Source organism: Vicugna pacos, chromosome 3 (assembly GCF_048564905.1).
Source record: "Vicugna pacos chromosome 3, VicPac4, whole genome shotgun sequence".
NCBI lineage: Eukaryota > Metazoa > Chordata > Mammalia > Artiodactyla > Camelidae > Vicugna > Vicugna pacos.
Genome location: NC_132989.1, coordinates 8,907,706 through 8,930,037, shown reverse-complemented (window position 1 = coordinate 8,930,037; position 22,332 = coordinate 8,907,706). Strand labels below are relative to the sequence as shown.

Sequence of the window (22,332 nt, the reverse complement as noted above, 5' to 3'; positions counted from 1 at the left end):
CTCCCTCTGTTATGGCCTGAACTGTGCCCCTGCCCCCACGTTCATCTGTTGCAGCTCTAACCCCCAGGACCTCAGATGTGTGACTGTCTCAGGAGACAGGGCCTTTAACGAGGTGATTACATTGAAATGAGGCGTCAGAATGGGCCCTAATCCAATCTGATAGACATCCTTTTAAGAAGAGGAAGTCTGGACACCAGAGAGACACGGGGGCGCACGCGCACAAAAGAAGGACCATTAAGAGGACGCGGGAGAACGCAGTCATCTGCAAGTCCAGGAGAGAGGCTTCAGAAGAAACCAAACCTACTGGACTTGCAGCCTCCAGATCGGTGAGAGAATGGGTTTCTGTTGCTGAAGCGCCGGGTCTGTGGTATCTGTTACAGCCCCAAGGAGACCAGCTCGCTCTCCGACTCCTCTCCCTCCTCTGCTTTTCCTGCTCCTTTCCCTTCCTCCCTCCCTCTTCTCGCTCTCTTTCCGCATGGAATTTTCTATCCCATTCCTGCCCCAGATAAGGAAAAAAGAGAGAGTAGCAGCTTCACATCATCAGAGAACCAAACACGATGCTCTCAGCTCTGCTAAAGCACGACCCTGCCTCACGTCCCAGGGACCCTCCTAGACCTGGAGCCAAGCGCAGTCCTTAGGGACAGGACAGGCTGGACCCTCGTGCAGCCCGCTGGAACGTGCCCAACAACAGCAGTCTCCAGAGGAAAATGGGCAAGTCCCCTGCCCAAAACACACCCAAAACACACAGGTGGTTCCGGAAGGCACCACGCCTGGCCACCGCCCTGGAAACATCTGTGTCTGTGCTGCAGGAACTTCTGCCAGAAGGCAGAGGTGGAGCCATCAGAGCACAGACATGCTAGGTGAACAGACAGCTGGGCAGGGCGGCTCGGCTTCCAAAGAACACCAGTGGTGGGGGGACAGCCCAGACCCTTCTCACACCTCCCAGAGGCCCTGCCCCCTGACCTGCCCCTCGAAGGAGCAAGGCATCACCGTACACCCTAAGTAAGACTTCTCAAATAGTGGACGATACTGTGAGGTACAATTTGGTGGGATAAGTACTATGGTGAGAGAAGTGCGGGGGCACCAGATTCAGGCGTGGGGGTCAGAGAAGTCTTGGGGGATGTGACATGTAAGAGGAGGTCTGAGGATGAACAGGAGCTGGCCATGCAAAGGGAAGAAAGTGTATCTGGCAGTGAAACAGCATTTGCAAACGCCTAGAGGAGAGAAAAAAAAGCATGGGGAACTGAAAGAAGTTTATTTGAGATGGGTAGTGGTTTGTCATAAAGGAGGCCGACTAGGGAGAAACTCCTCTGTCGTGCACCTCCCCACACTCACCACCCTCACCCACTGTGTGCCCTGTACTTACCGGAGGGCAAAAAAGGCAGTCAGCCCACGACTCAGCAAGCTCCCTCTTCCCCGCCTCTGTCACTCCTCATGGCTAACAGCCGAAAAGTAATGCTCCCAAAGCAGGGTTGCTGAGAAGCCGCTTACCTGGGAGAGGATGCACTTTGGTGCGGGGGGCACTGGCCGGCTTGGGGGAGGCCTCCTGGACGATTCCTTCCTCTCTACGGGGGGTCCAGCCCCCGGGGAGCTCCTAGCAGCCCTGCCGAGGTGCGCTGCCAACGGTGCAGGTGGGGACCCTCCATGCAGATAGTCCGGAGGGGGCCGGGGAGGAGGCTGGGAGGGCTTCCGTAGGGTTTCCGGGGTGTTGGTCACCTGAATGCATAAGACAAGGAATGCCTGAGACACAGGAAGCCTCAGTGAACTTAAGAACTCACGAGTGGCCTCATGTGTCTCACTGGGATGAACAGAGGCCAAGAGGGGACATGCTGACTAGCTAAAAGCCTGGGATCCCACAGGTCAGATGCAACCGTTAGAGTCATTAAGGGATGTCAGAACCAACTGTCTGTCTCTCAAGTCAAGAAAGTGGCTTTATTACCAATCCCACAGGCCCACAGAAGTGCTTAGGAAAATCCATCTGGGTCCTAAGGACACGGGAGAAGTAGCCAAGTTCATGGTGCAAAGCCCTTACCTTTCGCTTGCTCTGGGGCGTCTGCAGCTTGAACGTTGGGTTAGCGTGGCCAGTTCCACTGTTCTGAGACACCCTAAAGGGACAACTAGTAGCAAAGAACAGGGGAGGAATGTTCACTGAGGGTCAGAGCCTGAGTTCCCTCTGACCCAGGCAGGGCTAGTGAGCAGCTAAGTCTTCCCCAAGCCTGCTCTGAGGAAGCGGGATTTGTCCCCGAGCCCCAGCTCCCTAGGTGTGGGGATGATGGCCAGTGGAAAACTCCCAAGGAAAGAGAGCTGGCCTCATACAAATCAGCAGGTTCCTCTGCACCTTCTCTTCACCCTTTTGAGACCTTTCTCCCTCAAGGAGACAAGGCTACGACCAGCCATCAACCAGTCCCCTTTGAGGCATCGTTCCAGGAGGACCTGAAATTTAAAATTCCCTGTGGAACAAGTGTAATTTAATAGAGGACTCAGAGACCTCACATCTTCAATATCCAAAGCAATGAATCACTAAGGGAAAAAATTACTCTCTGTCTTGAGCTGATGTCCAGCCACCCCTGTGACTCACTGGGGCTAGTCAGTTTCTCTCTGTTGCATCAGTTTCCTGCCCTTAAAAATGAGGAGCAAATCAATCAAATCAGTTAGATATTTTATTTCATATTCCCGCTTGAGTTGGCTGGGGGCATTCTCCTGAGAGGGATGCTGAAGTGATGACCAGGCTCAGCAGAGCATACTTGTCATAAAATTAACTAGTCATGTCTGCCACAGCCGTGGAGCGCGGCAGGAGGGGAGAGGGCAGTGTGTACCGGGCGTTTGCCTTCCCTGAATTAGACCCATCACCAACAACTCATTCACCAGCTCCTGCTTACAGAAAGCTGCATGATCTGCAGGTGGGCCCCAAATCCTTCATGGCAACCGGTTGTACCTGAACTGTTGCCTCAGCTTGGAAGGGAGGGCTAAGGGCTTGAGCTGGCCCAGTCTGTTGTTCTGTTTACAGCAGTGGTACAGCAGCCACAGAACCACCAGCACAAAGAGGGCCGAAAACACTCCGGCTACCACGGGACCAGCACCTGCCAGGAACAGAACCCGAGGGAAAGACTTAGAAGCAGTTCGAGCTTCAGCAGTGGATTTCAAATAACGCATTCCTGATACTCTTCAGATACTTGATTTGCATTACTTATTTTAACTTAAAAACTATAAAACACACACACACACACACACACACACATATTATATACCAGTGGAAAGGCCCTAATATTAACCTGAACAGCCAGGTCAACTTGCTTGGCACAGACCTCATGACAAAGCTTCTCCAGCCACTTGTGTGTAACTGAAGAGCATCCCTTTTGAGGCAGGGAGTTCTAGCTCTATTATTATTTACCACTTGTTTTCAGCTTGAATCATGATTTTCCTGAACACAAAGCAACCAACAAAAAACACGGAGAGATGCAGACCGACCGAAAACTAGAACCTTCACAGATAATCCACAATTTCACACGTGGTTTCACCCATCTGCCTCATGTTCTCATGAATTATAAATCTAAATGCACAAAATATGTATACACCCAGTGATACACAACTTTAACTTTTTATATATTGAGGTTTCTTCCTTGAAAGGTTTTGCTAAAAAAAAAAACCACCACCACCACCTCTGCTTTTATCTTTTAAAAGTTTGGAAACCAAAGAGCTAGAATCCTTGAGATTTCCACTAAAAACTGTAACATTTTCTGAGCGTCTGGTTCCCCATTTTAAGCTCTGTTCATCCAAGGGGATCTGAGCCACTACAATGTGCCCTAGGTTCATGATTATTTTTAAGCTGACAAGAAAGGGTAGTTGCCACCACCACTCCTCACAAAACGGAATTACGCAATAACGTATGGTCTGCCTTAATCGCTCTCTCTCTCCCCAGTGGAAGGGATAGAGGAAGAGCAACTGAGCTGAGCCCCACACCAGAGTGCTAGCCTTGGCCGCTCCTCCCACTCGCCCCCCCTCTGCTCTGCATCATGCCACCTGTCCCCGCGGTGCCTGCCGCTGGGGCGCCCACCCCTCCTCACAAAGATGGGCGAGGCCTCACACAGGCACAGGGGCACTCACTCTCGGGGGGCATGGGCCCGCTGTCGACGCTGCCCCCTTGGCCCGGCGTGCTGCAGAAGGGTGGGGCCCAGCCCCGGAAGCAGTGGCAGTTCTGGTTGTTGTTGCACACCTGAAACAAGGGTGGGGCAGAGGCGTCAGCACCCTGGGGAGCTCTGGCCTCCCCCAGGGCCTGCCCCCACGGACACCATCACAGAGGAGCCCCAGAGCCCCGGGCCGGCGTACCCCGTGGCCATTGCACTTCTTCCCACAGCCTTCCGTTTCGAAGAAGGAGGTGTTCCTGCACTGCCCCTCGAAGCAAATCTGTAATGAGGAGGAAATCAGTCAACACAACGGAAGGGACACTGGTTGGCAATTAGGAGACTGGGTTTTTACACTCAGAACATACGGGACTCAAAGAGGCAGCCCACTTCAGGTTATTACAGTGAAAAACAGAAAACAACCTAAAAAGCCAAGGACAGGATGGTCGTTAACTAGATTCTATTACTTTTGTGATTAGGGAAAAAAACAACAAATATTTTATCATTAAACCTTATAATAATATAATGTGTGTTATTACATTACATATAGTACATTACTATGTTACTATATGGTGATTATATGCCAATTACTTCATTATACATTATATATTAATATGCACGAATACAATATTTAAAAATAATGATTATGGTGACAGCTGTCTACTTAGCGCCAAGTGCTTCGTATTTTTATAACGTCATTCTCATAGTCAACTCTGAGACAGCTGCCAATATTTTCCTGAGGCTTCCCTGGCTCCTAGTCTAGTCCATTTCTTAATTCATATGAAAACTAATGAGGACGAAAGAGATAATAGGCCCTTCCAAATGGTTTGCAGGGATTATCTCATTTAATCCTGATTAACAGTTCTGTGAGGTGGGTCTCGCTCTTCCTAGCACACTTTGTAAAGGAAGCCACTGAGAGACGGAGAGGTGGGGGAAGTTGGGCTTTGAGCCCAGGCATCCTCCGTCCACAGCTCACACTTCAGTCACTGCCCTCTGCAACCCAGCAGCTGAGTGGGGCCGGAGGAAGGACTCACGTGGTTATAGCCGCACTTGGTGCCAGTCATCACCAGGCCTGGGTCCAGCATGTCACCCTCCTCCTCGGGACCTCTGTAGACATGGGTGCCCCGACATCGGATCTGCCTCCCGTTCATGATGATGGTGGTGTCGATGGACACTGCATTGGACTCCAGGGGCCGGGCCTCTGAACTCTGACACTGGATCTTCCCACACTTGGCATCTCTGGGCCCAAGAGAGAAGGAGGGAAGGAGATGGAATCAGAGGCAGGGGTAGAGCTGGGGCACCAAAGAGCTTCAATCTCTCTTGACCAGGACAGCAGGCCTGGATGGGGGAGAGGCAGAAGGGCAATGAGTGTGCTGTAAGGAACTAAGCAGGAAGGACCCCATGTGGACACAGACGAAGGACAGGAAATTAGATCCGTATCCCCAGGCAGATCTAGGCCTCCGAGAGCTGGCCTTGGGAAGTCCTCTTAACTGCAAGGACGACTGCCTGACCTGAGCGACCTGTCCATATGCTCCTTGCACCCCCATGCACCCAGGAGCTACAGCCAGAAGTCTGGTGTCATCCTTGACTTCCCATAATCCCTCACTCCTAAGTTCAAGCCGTTTTCAAGCCCTGTCAATCCTTCCTTCTATATATCTACCCTCATTCACACCACCATCCTCTCTCACCCGGATGAGAGGAAACTGATCTCCCTGCCTCAAGTCTTGCCCTGTTGGAGTCCAATTTCCAAAATGCTCTCAAGCCAAAGTCCAAACTCCCCTAGCCATTCACTCAAGGCTTCTCATGACTTGGTCCCTGCTTAACTAGCCAGGCTTATTTCTCAACAGCCCCCTCCCCACTGCGCCCCAACAGTAGACTTTATCTATATCAAATTGTTATCAGTTCTTCCTACCACCAGTTTTTCTCTACTCCTCTCTCTGCTTGGGAAACACTCCCACGTATCAGCACCTGCTCAACTAGGGAACTTCTCCCGATCTCAGCTTATGCATAACTTCCTTGGGGAAACCACCTCAACCCACCAAGACCGCCTGGGTGGCTCTCACCACATTTCCATTATCACGTTGTATTGCTGCATGTACTCAGCACGGGATCTGGCACATGGTAAGCCCACAGTAGACAGTGAATGGGTGGGTGGATGGATGGTAAAATGAATGAATGGATGGATGAATGATGGGCTATTCAGATGAGGGTATAATTAGTACCCTGCGGAAATGACACAAGAGGGCTGATCCCCTGCCCTGCTGTAAGGAGGTCCCGAAAGGAAGTCTGACCAGCTTTCTAGGAAGCATTGCCATCCACACCCACCTTCTGACTTCCTTAGGGCTGAATGGTGCATTGTCAAGGGGTCTGGAAGAGATTTATTTAAAGGCCCGGCTCTGGGGCCAGCCAAGCTGCTGAGCTGGGCGGGAGTGAGCATAGAGCGGGAATGGCTTTGCCTCCCTTATCTCTTGGGGTCTGCCCTGTGGTCATCACCTCATGTTGCACTTCTTGTGTTTGCCATTCATGTCCTTCCCACAGTTTCCAAAGGTGTCCCCTGCCACATTCACCTTCTCGAAGCAGAGATCAGGAGCAGGTCGGGCTCCTGGGTGGGCAAGAAACAGTTATCAGTACACCAGCCAGCCTCAGTAGAAGTCAGAAGCCCCCAGAGGACAGTGCGAGCCCTTGGTAAAATCAGGAGGTTAAGAAAGTTTGGGGGCGGGATATTCAGCCTTTTCTTCCTTTACCCCATCAGTTATTCCACCTCCACCTTCTCAAGACCTACTCACAGGAAAAGGTTTTACATCAGTTTTTTTACACCTTATCAGGTTCTATCTGTGGGAGGTTTGTGTGCTAAGCCTTCTCTCTAATAAAGAAGCCCTGTCACATTTCAGGTTTTCAAAAATAGGTAATACCTGTGTGCAAAAATTTTCAATAAAGCATGTCTTCAGATTTCCTCTAACTGCTCATTCCAGTTCCTACTTCCCTACAACCTGAAAAGCAACCGTAATTAACAGTGTATGTTCTAAAGATAATTTCATTTCTTCCTTCTAGACACAATTCTTGTGGATCTTCTAGAGATAATCTACCCAATAAAGAGTGACGGCAGATTCTAGCCACTGGTCTGCATTTTGCATTTGCCAATTTATCACAGGAGATGATTTCATTTTTCATTCAGTACATACAGAGCTGCCTCCTTTTATTCAGCTGCATAGTGTCCCAATGTATGGATGTACCAGAATTACTTTAATCGGTCCCTACTGAAGGATTTATAGGCTGTTACTGGTATCACTAACAATGCTGCAATAAATATCCTTGTAAATCTATCTTCACGTAAATGTCCAAGCACACGAGTAGGGTTCATCGCTACGTAGTAGAGCAGATGGGTCCAATGACAAGTGCACTTGCAGTTCTGATAGCTCCAAACTGCTTTCCACAGGGGTTGTACTTACCTGCTTCTGCACATTCCCCACAACACTACATTATTATTGTTCTTGTTGTTATAGTATTATCATCATTACCTTATTATATTAATTCTTCATTCAGTCTCTGCCAATATAATACACGAAGAAATCCCATCTCACAGTAGTTATAGTTTGCTCACAGCTTAAGGGCCATTTGCATTTCCTTTTCTGCCTCCATCCCCTGCCTATTTTTGTTGGATTATTCTTCTCCATTCACCCACTCTAAGAATTTAAAGCATCAAGGAACTGGGAAGAACACTGTCTACTGCCTCCCCCTGAAAATCTACCCTGAGTCAAGGAGATGAAGAAAGGTAGTATCTGGAGATGCTGTTTTGAAGCCAGGATCTAAGCTACCCTGAGTGCCTGAACAGGGAGGCAGGATGGGAGGCAGGGGGCAGGAGGAGGGTCGTTCCCCACCAGGAGAGACTTACCAGGACCCCACAGCTGCTGGCACTGCTCCTGGTAGGTGAGGCACATGCCATTGTAGCAGTAGGCCTGGCCGCCCTCGCAGGGGGTGCCGTCCATCTGGTAGAAGTTGGTGGGGCAATGGGCGGACTTGCCCGTACAGAACTCTGGCAGGTCGCACTGCCGTGCCTGCTCACGGCACAGCGTGCCGGGGGCTAGCAGCTGAGTTGAGGAATGAGAGGGAAAAAAGTCAGTCTCCCATCTGCCCTCAGCCCTCCCAGCAAAAGTCCACGAGCATCAGTCTTGTGGAACTGAACTTCCCGTTACCATTATTTCAGAGTGCTTTTTATATAACCTCATTAGCTCAAACCACCATCAATCTTCTGATATGAATAGTGACTTGGAGTTTCAAGATGTTTTCACAAATACGAACTCTTCACAGTCTTAAGAAGTAGGTAAGAAATAATATTTATGCAACAACTTAGTTTCCTGCATGCTTTAGTAATATGGCCTGCCCACTTAAGTGCCCAGTACATGTGTCACTTCTTTTAGTCTTCACGACAGTCCTATGTAATAGAATTATCCCTACTTTACAGGCGATGGAACCTGAGGCAGAAGAGGGTAAGAAATGTCTCCAAAGTCTCATGGTTTGAAAGTGGCTGAAGAGCCAGGCCCACTAATATACACGTACAGATATACACACACATGCAAACTAGTATTCATACATCTTCACATTTACAAAGCACTCTAGCAATAATACATCCCCAATACTGAGCCAAGCACCAGGCTAAGAGTGTTACACCTACTCATCTCATGAGACCCTCGCAGTATCCATGAGACAGGTACTGCCACCTGCCTTAGTCTGCAGATGAAGTTACCTGACCAACAGCATACCTCGGGCAACTGGTAAAGGCTGAGTTTTCACTTGAGTCCTCCAGCCTCCCTGGGTGCTCAGTGTTATTAGTGCTCCTCCCCTCTTACAGACAAAGAACCCAGGCTCAGATGGGTAACAGGCTGCCCCAAATCACACACCAGGGCTTGAACTGAAGGTCTCAGACTCCAAGCCTGTCTTTCCCCACACACTTCTCTCCAGGGACTCCTTTCCAAGACCCAAGTTGAAATCCTGGCACTGAGATGGGCGTTCTCCATGCTCATTCTCAGGCCTTAGCCCAAGACTTGGAGGACCTGACCCAGCCCAGTCTCCCTGGGGACCTCTGAGTCCATCCCAGAGTCAAACCAGCCTGCGTGCGAGTTCCCCTGGGCCAGGCAAGGAGAGCTACGTGTGAGAATAGCACCCGTCCCGGCTCCTGGGTGACTCCACACCAGGACTGTGACTATCTCTCCCAGGAGAGAAGGCGACAAGGGGCCGGCTCAGCAGCTTGCCGAAAGCACGGAGCCTCAGTGCAAGGGTGGCTGTGGGCCACGTGTGGAGGAGGAAGCCGCAGGACGCAGCCCTCCACCCGAGAGCAGGATGCAGAAGAAGAGGATCCACCCTGGAGCTGGCCTGCCTGGGTTCAAATCCCAGCTCCCTAACTAGCAGTGGGACCTGTGTTCATGTACCCATAAAGTCAGGATAATAACCCTCTCATGGGGTTGCTAGAAGGCATGTTCTAATAACGCACTGGAACGGTATCCAGAATGAATTAAGCACTCAGCAAGTGGTAGGTGGAAGCATAGTCCCCAGTCCCACCCAAAGCTTGGGGCCAGATGGGCCTCAGACTTCAGATTTAAAAGAAAGCAGACATCGCACAGATGTACACACATATGTGTATATATATATACATACATATACATTACATGTGTATGTTACATAACCCCCCAGCAAGGCCTAGGATTATACTTTATAATCAAGCACATTAAAATGTCTGCAATGAAATATAACATTCACTATAGGTGTGATTTCCTTTAACAGACTATAATTAGTCTCAGATCAATTCAGGTCAAACTTTGCCACCAAATGAGTTAAAAGAAATTTTTGCTTTTTGAACCTTCTGAAATTTCACAATCGTAGATAAGAGAGTGCAGGCCTACAGTAATATGAGTAGTGAAAGTAGTAATGTCTTTCCCCTCAAATGTTAAGAGTGTGGGCTCCAGAGTCAGGGAAACCTGGGTTAGCCCCTTACTGGCTGTGAGATCCCGGAGAAGGCACTTATCCCCTCTGAGCCCGTTTCCTCATCTTAACTGAGGATATTAATGTACATTTCCGGGAGCTTTCATAAGGATTGGGTAAGATAACATATACAAAATTCTCTAACTAATGAGCAAGCAATCCATTAGTGTTAATCAAAATTGTAATGATGATTAGTATGAGCTCCAAATAAAATCAAGCCAACTCTCTCTGGGCACATTTTTTTTTTAATCTCCCGTCTTCCAGGAGGCACACACAGCCCTCGGATTATTCGACCTCAGTGAGGCTGGTATAGAATATGTACACTTTGTTCAAGGGGCCTTTCCAGCCCCATGGTTCTGAAACTTTGATGCCATCACTCCCCCAGGATAGAGGCTGAATCCTGGCCATCACCCCCCAGCAGCGCCTTGGACTGTCAGGTCAGAACCCTGGGCAGGGGGAAAGGGCCACTTACCTTACAGCGGTGACAGCAGGAGCCGTGGGCACACTCCGCCCCCTCTCTCAGGGTGCAGTTAGAGGCGTTGCAGCAGGGGTTATCACATTCCTGCGGGGGCAGTGGGAGGGGGCGTGAGCCTCTGGGCAGCAGGGCAGGAGACAGGAGACTAGGCAGGGTGAGGGCCTTTCCCCCCTACCCTGCCCCACATGCCCCTGGAGCCCCAGCTCCCCGGGAAGTCTTTACCAAAAAACTCCTTACAGCTTTATCAGTAAGGTAATGTGTACATACTGCAGAAAATATACCCATGCACCATCATCGGTAACACACAGCTTAGGCACAACTGCATTTTGATTGTGACTGTCCCTCTAGGCATTTTTCCTGTACACCTATATCGACATATCCTTGTTTTACAGTATCATAGTGTCCCTACTGCTTTTTGACTTAATACGATATACTCGTTTCTCTTTGTAATCATGAATTCCTCTGAAACATGATTCTCAGCATAGTATTACATTACAGGCAAATTCTGGGATCTGCTTTTCTTATTCCCAGCAGAACACCCAGAGACTGTCTTGTACTGCTGCCCTCCCTGCCCCCCAACACTCCCAAGCCTTATTATCCCACAGAAAGAGGCCGCTGGGAGTAAGGCAACGCTACAACAATCTGTGAACAGTCGGATTATGTCAGCTCCCGGGCCTGCTTCCCCAGGCTTCTCTCACCATCTCTGGCTCCTCCTCAACCCTCGCCGGCCTGGACCTTTCTCTAGGGGCTCCATGCTCTCCTCTCTTCCTTCCTGCCTTGCTGACACACAGCATGAGATTCAAAAAGGTGATGAGATGCCCCGTGACTCAGAGCACCCTTATCACACTCCTGCTCTAGTCACAGGCCCACCGATTAAGCACTTCTGGACAACGTGCTGGCTCCACGCCTGGGCCCAGCCCAGCAGGCATCCCAGGCAAGATGCTGCCCATTCCACACAAGGGGAAACCGCGGCTCAGACAAGCCCAGGGGCTGGTGGAGGCACACACCTGCCACGGGTGGGAGCTGAACTCAAGCCATGTCTGCCTGGGGCCCACCCCATGCTCCTCATGCACATCTTAACCATCGCTGTCCAGGTCTGGCATGTTGGAGAGACACATGCCACCGCCGGACCAGAGATACTCATCCATCTGTCTGCCCCTCCGAGCAGGAACAAGAGCACTTTCTCTCCATGAATCTTCCACCACCCTGGGCTCCAGGCAGACCCGTGTCCCTTCCCCTCTGACACACCACGTCTCCTCCCACCTCAAGGCATGCCTTCCCTCCTGCGCTCCTGGCTAGCGCCTAGCTGAGCCTTCGGATGTGGGGTCTGAGCTCACACTCCCACCTGATGAGGGCAGCTCCCCTCACAGCACACACACTCCTAGCATCATGTCATTGGCCCTCCTAGCCCTTACCACAATTCTGTTTACACATTGTTGCAATTATTTGGTCAATGTATGTTTCCCCCACTGGACTCTACACTCCTTGAGGACAGGGATCACATCTATTTTTGCTAGCTATCCATTTTCTTATCCCTGGCACACGACATAGAACTGCATACTCAATAATTACTTGTTGAATGAGAAGCTGTTCTGAATATATGTCGAGTGGCCAAGCCCACCCACAGGCTGCTCCTCAGGCCCACCGGGCCCTCCGTGGTGACACAGCTCTCTGCTTTCTCAAGGGCCTGGGATGATCTCTCTGAACTCATGGTGGTGGGGGTGGTGAGCATTTAACTAGTTCTTGTTTTATTATGAAAGTGACGTGCTGGTATTAAAAAGGAAAATCAAACCATACAGGAGATAAAGTCTTTTCTCCCACATACAGATCCTCAGTCTCACCCTCATAGTTTACTACAAACACACAGAGAATACTCATGTATTTCCCACAAATTGTTCTGCGTATGTTAACAATCATATTTTCATCCTTCAAAAATGGATATGAAACTAACCAGTTCTGCTTTCTGCCGAACACAAGCATCTGTTAGAAATGACAGCGCTGTGCCGTGTATGCCGACCACGCTCATTCTGAAGATCAGAGGGAGGAAAGAGCATGCACACCAGCAGGCCTGCTCCTTCTTCCTCCCAGAAGCCGCTTCAGACTTGACAGGACTTCCTACACCCCCTTCCAATCATCTCTTCTCCAGGCCAAACAGCATGAGCTTGTTATTTTAAGCATCCTCATAAGGTCCAGGTTCAAGTTCATATATCCGGCCGCATGGCTTTCTGAATAAACCCAGTGCAGCTGGAGGGCTGGCGAGGCCATCTGTAGCTCCGCTGGTGAAGACTGTGGTTTCTGGGTAGACCAGAAACTCACAAGAACTCCACCCTGATTTGGACACAAACAGTGTCAAACTCAAACTGGAAGAGTCTACAGAAAATGGTCAGTATTTAAGGCTTCCTCCCCACCTCTTATTTGTGATGGGGTCCCTGGTAGCCACGTGTGTGCAGGAAACACCTATGACTAAGAAATTTTCAACTGCCTTCTCTTTGACCTTGAGATTTGAAACCAAATGCAAATTCTTCCCTTCCCACTAGCACCACCATGACACCTTACCTCTTCCTCCCCACAGTCACACTCTTCCCCATCTTCCAGGTACCCATTCCCACATCTCCGGCCTCCATACAGCGTCCTGGTGTCCGGCATGTTGGAGAGACACATCCCACCGCCTGACTGCAGATACCTGTCCAGCTCCTTCCTGTTGCACCCGTTGAACACTCTGGGAAAGGGGTGCCTGGTAGAACAAGGTTGGAATTAGCTGAGAGTCTGCACATCAAGCAGCCAGAACAGCGTCAATCCTGCTGCCCATGAGGCTGATGCCAGCTGGGGACTCAGGCTCCCATAGTCCCACGCACGTACATTCTGCCTCCTTAGAACACCACCCGCAACCTTAACTTTCTAAGAATTAAGAAATATTAATCACCCCATAATGCTTTCCCCCCACCTCACTCTGAATGGAGGATTTATTTGCAAATCCAAAGCAACAACTTCAGCCCTTTTCATGAAGGGGTTGAAATAAATAAAGGATAATGAGTGTGTTATAATAGGTCACTCGAGCCTTGGAGCTGAATACAATTCCAGCCAACCCAAACTTTTCCTGAAGCTGATATTAGATGGAGGATTTTCTTGGAACAGAAGACCAGGCCAAAAAAGGCCAAGTTCGTAGGTTTAATTTCTCTGTTGGGCCAGTGATCTGATCTCTGTTCTAAGGATGCAGGCAGCACTCCAAACTCAACCAGCTAACTCACAAACACACGGTCCTTATCACAAGAGTCTGAGAGGTCCTGGATTCCATTACTGGGAAAAGGAATCAAAAGTCATACACTCCCTAGTGGCTGGTCAATACCACCACCTGGGTCTACAGAGGAAGAGTTATCCTGATTCCAATTTTCTAAACCAACTAAAAGTTAAACACCGGAGGGTTTCCTTCAGTTGTCAGGTATTCACAAGGAATTTGCTAACTGATCATTGTTAAATTACTAAAAGTTGTGAATAGCTTAAACACAAATTGGAGTAGTAATTAATATACTTCTCTCAACCCTTAGTCTCGAAATATCCTTTCTAGATTGGGAGAGAAAGGGGTGGGCTTAACGGTGAGCTCATAAGGATTTGAACATGACTCATATCCTGCATGTCAACGTCATCCTTTGTGGGTTACAGCCCAGAATTGAGGAGAAAACACTGGACACTGGAGCTCCAAGAAAGCTGCACCTCCTCTTGGAGACACGGAAACACCATTCCCTAAGAAGCATGCAGGCCCTCAGGGTGTGGGGTCAGGGGAACACAAGCTCCCAGCGCGATGCCTTCCAAAGAGAGACTTGGGTACCACCAGAGGAACCCAGTGCTCTCTGTCGTTTGAGTCTAGACACTCAATATTTAAGTCCTTTGAAGAAACTCCAGAATTCTCCTGGAAGGGCTCTTATTTAAAGACCCCTCACAACTCCAGGGAGGTGCAACTGTCTTGTCCTTGTTCCCTGTGGTCAACGCAGCCTGGAAATTCCCTGAGGAGTCACTGTGGGGTGAGTGGATGCTCCCTTCCTTTCCCTTGTCCAGGAGACTGAATCACCGCTTTCAGCCAAGCCTGGGACGTAACAGCACCGATCATGCTCCCTTGGGACAGAGGGATTAAGGGTTGCAGCTGTTATCAAAATGGGTCCTCAGCAAAAATTCATGAAAAGACATATGTAATCAGGCCAGTTTTATAGCTGTAGACCGCCTGCAAGGCAGAAATTAAGTCTATTGAGGTTCCACCACAACAAGGTTTTCCTGCTAGAAACCACATGTGCTTTCTCAATCTTCTTCCAGTGTCTTTGTTGTCAAAAGCCCTTTCTCTTCGAGCCCCTCACCCCTACCCCAAAGTATAACAGAGGCTCCCTGGGCCGGCCGGGAGCAACACTAGGGTGGCACTGGCCCCTGTGCTCTGCCCTCCTCCCCGCCCTCACCCTCCTGCTCGACTCACCCGGTGGCGGCTGCCATGATGCACCCACCGTCAGCTGCACTGGCTGAGCAGCAATCCGCAGAATCGTGGCTCATGCCGAAGTTGTGGCCCATCTCGTGGGCCATGGTGGCAGCCACGCCAATGGCATTCTCGGAGTGGTCCTGCTCAGGGAGAGAGCTCGGGTCAAGGACAGCTCCCTTCTTCTAGCCCTGCCTTTTCTTCAGCCAAGCCTCACAGGTCTCCACTGATTACACGATCGCTGTATAGACAGGCTCAGTCATAATAGCCCGTGCTCTTAACTAGTCTGCTGTGTCTGTCAGTGAATATGGGGCGGATAGAGGGGTGGACAGACAGACAGACAGCAGCCTCCTTGAGATCTGCTTCACAGGTTAGGACGAATAGTCCAAATGTTCTCACAAAGTCAGAGAGAATTTCCAAAGAAGGCAGTCGTGTCATAACGATGACTTTGAAAAAGGTTCTCATTCCATAAAGATATGTGTAACAACACAAGACGTAGAGTAAAAAAAGAAATTTTATCTCTGTATCTGACAATTCTCCAGCCCCTGGTCTGGAACATGTGAGAGATCTAGTGATGCACTACTAATTGTAATTGCTTCGGGGATCTCCTGAGTTTGAAAACTGGGGATAGTTTATAATAAATGAAAATCCACCTCTGGGTACCTCATGTCTTAGAACTTAATGCCTTCATTTTAAACAACTGCCCAAGCTTCTTTTTTCCTGAAATAATTACTATAAAATTATTTTTTAGAAGATGACCTCTTGTCTTGTGAGGCAATTTTCCAGCTTCTGCAGCATCAATACATTGGCTGAGACTCACCATGTTGACTCCTCCAGACTGGTACACGGAGCACATGGCCATGAGGGGTGCCAGGCCGATGGTGGTGCCGTGGAAGGACATGCCCCTGCAGGAGAGAAGGACAGGGTGCCTGGGGTGGGGGCTGGGAGGGCTGTCCCTACGTGCCCAGGAGCGGGTGGCCAAGACCCTGCCGACACTCCCGATTGCTCCCAAGGGGAGAGGTCCTGGTATTCTAGGCCAACGGGACACACTCCAGGTGACCACACCTCTCACTTCCTCTCACCTGCCCTCTCACTTTCTCTCTCACCACTCCAGAGAAACAGAAGAGAGAGCGGAAGGTCACCTCTTCCCACAATATGCCCATAGCCCTATTTCCTGGAAGGAAATGGGCAGGGCTTGCAAAGCTGCGTCCCAGTCCTGCTGCAGAGGAAGAGGTCAGAGGGTGGGGAAGGGGAAGCGTGGCACAGGTTCTGATGCTGAAGTGAATCATGCCCACTTCCGCCAGCTGCCAGGCTCCCACGCCACGTCCCTGGCTCGGTGGTATGTGCAGGGGCCAGGGAGACTGGGGCAGCAGCTGTGGGGGCTGATGCTTCATTCTTCCATCACTTCGGGGCCAAGGAAACAGATGTGTCCCATCAGGACCCTCACAAAGTGCAGCTGGGTGCAAGAATGACCGGTTTCAGCCTTTGTTCTGCAATTGTGATCCAAATCTGCCAACAGCCAGCTACCTTCCCTCAGTTTGTACGCCCCTTTCTCAGCTGTATACATCTGAGGAATGTATATAATACCGGTGTTGCCCTGCATGACGCAAACATGAGATTTATTTAAAGGAGCTACACGGAAATTCATTACATCGTGCTTTTATATTTCCGTATTGGTCCTATGATATCTTAGAGAGCTGAGACTAACTTAACTTGGCATCATGAGAATTCAGCATAGAATCAGACACATAGTGGGTGCTTTGCTGTAGCCAAAGAAGATTTATCTTCAGAGAAACAATGTGCAAGAAAATAAACAAAATATATGCAAATCTCTGTGAAGCCCTACTGGTTATTTTACCATCTTAGACATGGCTCTGAGGAAGTCCTACTGGAAACTGGATTCAAGGTCTTGCCCAAAGCAGGACACCAGGCTTTCAAAGTTCAGGCCAAAAGTTTTGGCAACCAAAGACTCTTCCTAGGTGACTGCTTTATCATCAGGTAAACACTCACAGCCCAGGTTTTTGGTATAGCTGTTTTCCCAGGACCTTTTAAATAGTAAACAAAGGTTTAACCGATTGTTGTTGCAGAGAGTATTTAGGGAACAGGAAAAAAAACTGGTTTTATTATGTACGTGCCTCTTGTTGTAACTTCCTCAGAATATCTTTGGAAGGTATTACAACACTAATAAACACCAGATAGATAACCACCTTGGGGGAACTGTCACAAGCCACCAGGACCCCCATCAGTTTCTGTTCTTTTTCCTCTGGGGTTGAAGAAGCTCCAGCACAGCCTCTCTCTCCCCCCACGCCTCCCTCCCCTCTAACACACGGTTCCTGGACCACCTGCCACTCTGTTTCACACTCAGCCCTGAGCCCGTGGGATGAAATGAAGGACAAGCTGGGGAGGCCCCTCTGCTGTGCCTGCTTTGGGAGATTAACTCCTGTACTGGGAAGGGCACAGAGCCGCGAAGATCCAGGTGAGCCCTTCAGAAAGCCTGTTGCAAAGCGGCCACGACCATCAGTCAGTCACTGCCGCAATACACACCCCCTCGTTCCAGATGCTCAACTGATTTTCTCATCTAGGTTGTAAATACTTCTTGGTGTCGTTGTGAATCAGGCTTTTCAAATATTTTCCTGGATATACTGGGTACAGAGCACATGCCTGAGAAATACTTGGTTACCTGGACTGGAGAGTCCGGATGGCTTAGTTCAGCCAACGCTCAGCACTGGGGAGAAAGGGGCGGACAATACAACACACACGCTGCGGGCAGGGGCTCTGCAGCCAAGGCCAAGGTGATGCATAAGTAGAAGACTACTCACGTGATTAGCTGTGCATTGTCATGGTTCTTGTGGGTGAGCAGCTTGCGCCTCCAGCTAAGAAATGACCAGAGGGTGGAGTACGGGTTTTCCGAAACTTCACACAGATTCCCATGAGTCCACACTTCCAAGCCCACGAGAGCAATCCGGATATTCAAGGATCGGTAAAACTGAAAACACACACAGAAAAGCCACAGCATCATCTGTCAGCACTACCGGAGATTCATGAGCCCCTTCCAAACCTAAGTGCTCAGAGCACAGACACCAGATTTCTCTTCTCTGCGTGCCTTCAAGGCGGGGAGGGAACAGGTGTTGCTAGTCACATTTCTCAGAAGAGGGGCATCCTGAGGGAGGTACCGGAAGGCCTAGGGACAAGGAATTCTTTGCCTACCCTGGAGAACACAGGGGCAGTAACTTAAAAAAGGAAGTTGCAGGTAAACCTCGGTCGTGTAAACAAGAGATGCTGTCTTAATCCACAAGGGGCAGGTACTGCTCTAGGTAAGAATAACAATCGTAGCACCAATGTTTCTCGAGCACTTCCTACGCATTAAGCATGAGGCTTAGAGAAATTCAGTAACTTGCCCGAGTCTCAGCAGGAAGATGGTGGAGTCAGGATTAGGGCCCGGATCATCAGACCTCAGAGCCTGCTCATGACCCGACACTGCTCGAGGGCTGCTGTATTTACACATTCAGAGAATCAACTTGCCCCCAAAAATCTGGGGTGTAAGCGGGCTCTGGATTCAGCAGAGTTATCGGTTGATTTCAATGGAAATTTTGATTTTCCTTTTTTGTGCCAGGTCAGTCATTCCAGAAAATAAAGGGTTTGGATCCCAATTTGAACTTGCTTCATTCACTAGGGAGCTTTTGGAGGACTAAAACTTGACTTATTCACAGTTAAGAAAAAAACATTTTGGATTGGGTTCCTGATTCAGCAAATCAGTGCAGTTCATTCCAGTTTTAGTTCAGTAATAGTTCAGTTCAAGGAGCTGGGTCAGCATGCCTCAGAGAAGAGGGGTCGCCTTCTCTCACCCCAGCCGGGAGTGACTAAGCTCAGCTGGAGACGAGAGAACCAAGACTGCTTCACAAAAGAGACCAGCCAGCAAGGCTGGGGGCTGCCAGTGAGGGCTGGGGTTTGCTAATGTTTCTCTCTTTCCACTTCTCACCAGCACCCCTGGTTCTATCATCCAGACCAGCTGCAGAGTGCACAGAGGGGAGACCCAGCCAAGTCTCCCACCTGCAGGGGCTCCAGAACAATAGACGTCACATGGGTGATAACAGGCTGCCTCCCGTGTACCCCCAGGGAAACAAGCTTTTCTTGTTTTCCCAGATGTTGCGTGTTTGGGTTGTGCGATCATTTAGGTGTTATTGCTCAGTGAGTCAAGGGCCAGAGAGAGGACTGGACTGTGTCCCTGGGGTCCTTCCTTCCAGGAAATGCCAGGGTTTGACTTTCGCCTGTCACTGGCCGGCGTTTCCAGAGTCATCTAGGGCAGAACGAAAACAAAGGGCATAGACCGGTCCATCCAGTGACTTCAGAACACTACCAGATTTGCTTGTAAATCCCTAAAAAATATTTGAGATCTCTTCCTGATCCTCTAGTGTTTAGGGAAAAAATGATTTCCCCTTTAGACTGGGGATCCCTAACAGGCTTCAGAAATTTTTTGAGTGCCCTGAAATTGTACAATAAATGTGATCAGCTTCTCAAAGAGATTTGAGATCCCCCATTCATTATAATCTACTTTTTAAAAACTATTTACTACTAGTCCATCAAGAAGCTACTGTTAATCTCAGTTACCTGTGCTACTGCATTTTGTACTCTATCCTAAAGACAAAGTATTTCCAAGTCCCAGACCAGCCTATTCCAGTAAAATTCAAGAATTTGGGGACTTCCTAAGAGCATGTTTAAAAGAGACTGCCCTGGCAAAGTGAACCACCTGCACGGCTTTTCTAAGAGACAGAGCCAAGTAATTTCAGAATGGTCTGAACAGGCGGAGACTGCACAGACTGGCCCCAAACAACCCATTCCTCAACTTTTAAGGCAGGGGTGAGGGGCAGGGGTCAGAGAACAGCACTCTGGGTCCCCACCGCTGCTTCAGCTCAGAGGAGTCTGTTCTTCACCAGGCTTTTAAATTAGACATCGGAGAAGAGAGTCCACCAGAAGAACAAAAATAATCAGAAGCCATGACTTAGGCCAACGCCTCTGTTTTGTACATTTAAAACAAAACAGCAACCCAAACAAGCCGGGTTACTTGGTTAAGCCCACGTCGCTGACAGCCTTGTCGTGACCACCGAGCCTCTTCAGCACTGCCTGCCTCCCAGACGCAGTGAGGCGGCCAGTCCAGCCAGAGGCAAGTCAGGTGTGAGCTCCTCTACGGCGCCGGCACCTTTCCCACAAGTACACACCTGGTCTCACCTTATCAACGTAATTGGCGACCTCCATGAGCTTGTGTCTGGTGGCGTCCGGGTCTCGTCGATTCTTCTGGAACTAAACAGGGCAAGCAGAACTGGGTGAGACCCCAGAACCCTTCCCAGGACCCCTCCCTTGTGTGCCCCACCACTTGTCTTTGAACTCGTTTTCACTTTCTTCCATGAGCAGTTATTTTTATATACCTTTCTCCCCAACAAACACAGTGTCAGCTCGGGGAAGGCAGAACCCGGTATCCCCGACTGCTAGCTCAGTGGCAGGCACAGAGCAGCCATGCAATCGTTGTGTAGTGAACTGAACTGTCTTCTTCCAGCCCTTGACATCAACCTTGTTCTCCGGTCCTCCTAATTACAAGGCCTCCCCCAGACTCCCCACTGGGGCTTAGAAGACGGACTGGTCCAATCCTTACCTTGGCTATCACTCAGCACGGAGCCCCCATCACAGGGATCTCCCAAGGCCTCCCTCCCTGGGATCAGTCAACTGAATGCCTGCAAGGTGCAAGGCACTGCACTTGGCACTAGGCGGGACCCAAAGTGTGAGGTCCTGGTCCTAGCCTGCAGGAACTTCAGTCAAACCAGAGAGCTAACCAGAAACGATGACAATGGCAGATTCTACATTTAAGGAGTCTGCGACTGAAATCGGCTGAGAAAACCTGCACAGAAAGAATGGCAATGCGAGGCCACGTGAATGTCACAGAATGGGGGCTGGCGGTGAGGACTATGCAAGGCCTCAGCCAGCAGGCTTCACCTGGCCTGCCGCTCTCATCAACCAGCAGTGCCTTCTACGGGGAGAAGGATTCTGAGACTGCAAGGGGCTCGGCAGGAAAGAGTGCTGAGCTGGATTAGAAAGGTCTGCAGTGAGTGCCAGGAGGAGCACATTTAGGTAGGCAGCCTCACGTTGATCGTGCCTGCTTCAAAAGGATAGATCTCTTTCAGCTGCAGAGATGAAGGAACGTTCCACAGCAGAAACATAAAATGTAATCAAAATTTGAAAATGATGGGTATGGCCCAAACACTGCTGTAGTTACATAGAATCTTGGGTACCTATCGGATATACCTTGGGTACGCACTATATGTTACTTCAGTCTAAACCTTCATGCCCTTCCTCCATCGCATCCCACAAGAATACCCAGGAAAGAGACAAAAAGAACAGCCAAATGAAACACCGTGGGAATATGTGTCCGGATGGGGATGGGTCTCAGCCATGACCCAGGGGAGAAACCCACTGTTTCCTTTTCTCCCGCTGCTTGTGGACCTTCCTGGGCTTCCCAGGAGCTGCGACTCGTCAGAACTGTAATCATCTCACGTTCACCTTTGCTTTCTACAGTGTTTAGTTCAATGTAAGGCCCTGTGACTGAGAGCTTTCCAAGGTCTCCATCCTCGAGTTTCTCCTTACAGAGTCAACCCATTTCTAAATTCCCCTCACTGCACAGGAAGTGTCATAGCATTTAGTGAGTATTTATTAGAACAATCAGAGTCAGGTTTCATTGTCTTTCAAATCTTATCTTCAAACTACTGCCTGATAATACCACCACAGTTTAAGGAATGCATCAAGTACTGTCCGGGAGCGCCTCAGGCAGGAGTCAGCCACCTTTTTCTGTAAATGGCCAGATTGTAAATATTTTAGGCTTTGCAGCAATACTGTCTCTTCCACAACCACTCAAGAGCAGCCACGGACAATGCAAGCGGCAGTAGGCATGGATAAAACTTTATTCACAAAAGCACGGGTGGGCTGGATTTGGCCATGGGCTAGTCAATACCACTCATTTACTCCTTTCTTCTCCTCTCCTCTCCTGGTGTAAAGAAAAGAGTATCTCACCCTTACACCTTCCAGGGTGACACAGTGCATTACCTGGTCTATCCCAACTACCCCACCTTCTATCTGTACCATAAAAGCCCTTTGCATACCTGCTTTCACAGCCATCCTGTCTCCTCCTACAACATTCCACCCTGCCATTCCCGTGATTGAACTGCCCGTTTCACCTGAGGAATGAATAAGCTAAGAACCACCCCAGGGGCTCCCACCCAGGCCCAGGGAGCTGCTTGGTCATTTTTCCTGCTGAAACC

At 49.6% G+C, this 22,332-nt stretch overlaps 1 protein-coding gene across 1 annotated transcript in view; it reads right to left on the bottom strand.

Moving 5' to 3' along the window:
* Positions 1–22,332, bottom strand: part of ADAM19 (ADAM metallopeptidase domain 19) — an 80,651-nt gene that overhangs the window by 10,402 nt on the left and 47,917 nt on the right. Inside the window, exons 8-21 of the mRNA XM_006211893.4 lie at positions 20,255–20,326; positions 17,848–18,014; positions 15,849–15,933; positions 15,032–15,171; positions 13,129–13,306; positions 10,570–10,659; positions 8,014–8,209; positions 6,615–6,723; positions 5,156–5,360; positions 4,327–4,404; positions 4,105–4,213; positions 2,936–3,080; positions 2,033–2,117; positions 1,492–1,716 (exon numbers count right to left, since the gene is read on the bottom strand). Of these exons, the coding sequence (XP_006211955.2) occupies positions 1,492–1,716; positions 2,033–2,117; positions 2,936–3,080; positions 4,105–4,213; positions 4,327–4,404; positions 5,156–5,360; positions 6,615–6,723; positions 8,014–8,209; positions 10,570–10,659; positions 13,129–13,306; positions 15,032–15,171; positions 15,849–15,933; positions 17,848–18,014; positions 20,255–20,326 (1,884 nt within the window). The remainder of the gene's footprint in view (positions 1–1,491; positions 1,717–2,032; positions 2,118–2,935; positions 3,081–4,104; positions 4,214–4,326; positions 4,405–5,155; positions 5,361–6,614; positions 6,724–8,013; positions 8,210–10,569; positions 10,660–13,128; positions 13,307–15,031; positions 15,172–15,848; positions 15,934–17,847; positions 18,015–20,254; positions 20,327–22,332) is intronic.